Genomic DNA, 895 nt, shown 5'->3' with positions numbered 1-895 from the left:
CCTTCATGAGCTGCTGCACCTTGGCCTCGGAGGCCGCCAGCGCCTTCTTCACCTCCAGGTACTCCTGCAGCGTGATGGGCCCGTCCGACAGGTCCGAGGAGTCCATGCTCTGCGGGCGGCGGGAGTGAGCGCGGTGCCCGCCTGGCACGGCAGCACCCGGGGGGCACAGGCCGTCCCTGCGCCCTCCCCACCCTGGGCCTGGGCAGCCCTCAGCTCCAGCCCGGGCTCCGGGCACCACGCCGGGCAGTGCCGGCTGGAGCCGGGGAGGGCAAACGCGGCCCCGCAGGGCCCTGGGCCCCTCACCCTGGCACGGTTGTTGCGGGCGGCGTTGCGCAGCAGCTCCTGGTCCGTGTCCTCGTCGGAGGCGACGCTGTCGTAGTCGTGCTGGTCGTCCACGTCGCTCTGGCTCCGCAGCGAGTAGTCGAGTGCGTCTGTAGGGCCGGGGCAGACGGGTGAGCGACAGGGCCGGGCCCTCCCCGCAGCCCCCCGCACCCCCGCCCGCTCACCTGTGGGGCTGAGCAAGCTCTTGCCCTGCTGACGCCGCTTGGCCTCGCCCAGGATGTCGATGATGAGGGTGGCAAATTCCCTGGCGTTGAACCTGGCCAGCTTCTGCCGCCCCTGGGGCATGGAGACGGGGTGAGAGGGTCCCCAGCACAGCCCAGCAGGGTGGGGATGAACCCACATGCCTCCCCGCCCCGCCACGTCCCCGAGTAGCCCCCACACGGGGGCACGGGCGGCGGGCACTCACCTGGTTGCGGGTGGCCGAGTACTCGGGGTTGACGGGCAGGAAGGGCACGGCGCTGCGCTCGGTCACCAGTGTGCTGTGGTTCTGCGTCGTCAGCCACACTGCGGGGGCACAGGCGCCATCTCTACCCGGCCAAGCCCCCCTCCCGCC

General features: G+C 72.4%; 1 protein-coding gene across 1 annotated transcript in view; it reads right to left on the bottom strand.

The window, feature by feature from the left end:
* GIT1 (GIT ArfGAP 1) overlaps positions 1–895 on the bottom strand; it is a 12643-nt gene that overhangs the window by 3382 nt on the left and 8366 nt on the right. Inside the window, 4 exon segments of the mRNA XM_019510965.1 lie at positions 2–109; positions 304–431; positions 507–618; positions 749–846. Of these exon segments, the coding sequence (XP_019366510.1) occupies positions 2–109; positions 304–431; positions 507–618; positions 749–846 (446 nt within the window).

The sequence above is a fragment of the Gavialis gangeticus genome, unplaced genomic scaffold, assembly GCF_001723915.1.
Source record: "Gavialis gangeticus isolate Ggan-Ray unplaced genomic scaffold, GavGan_comp1, whole genome shotgun sequence".
NCBI lineage: Eukaryota > Metazoa > Chordata > Crocodylia > Gavialidae > Gavialis > Gavialis gangeticus.
Note: the sequence above shows the minus strand (reverse complement) of the source record. Positions and strands in the feature narration are given on the sequence as shown.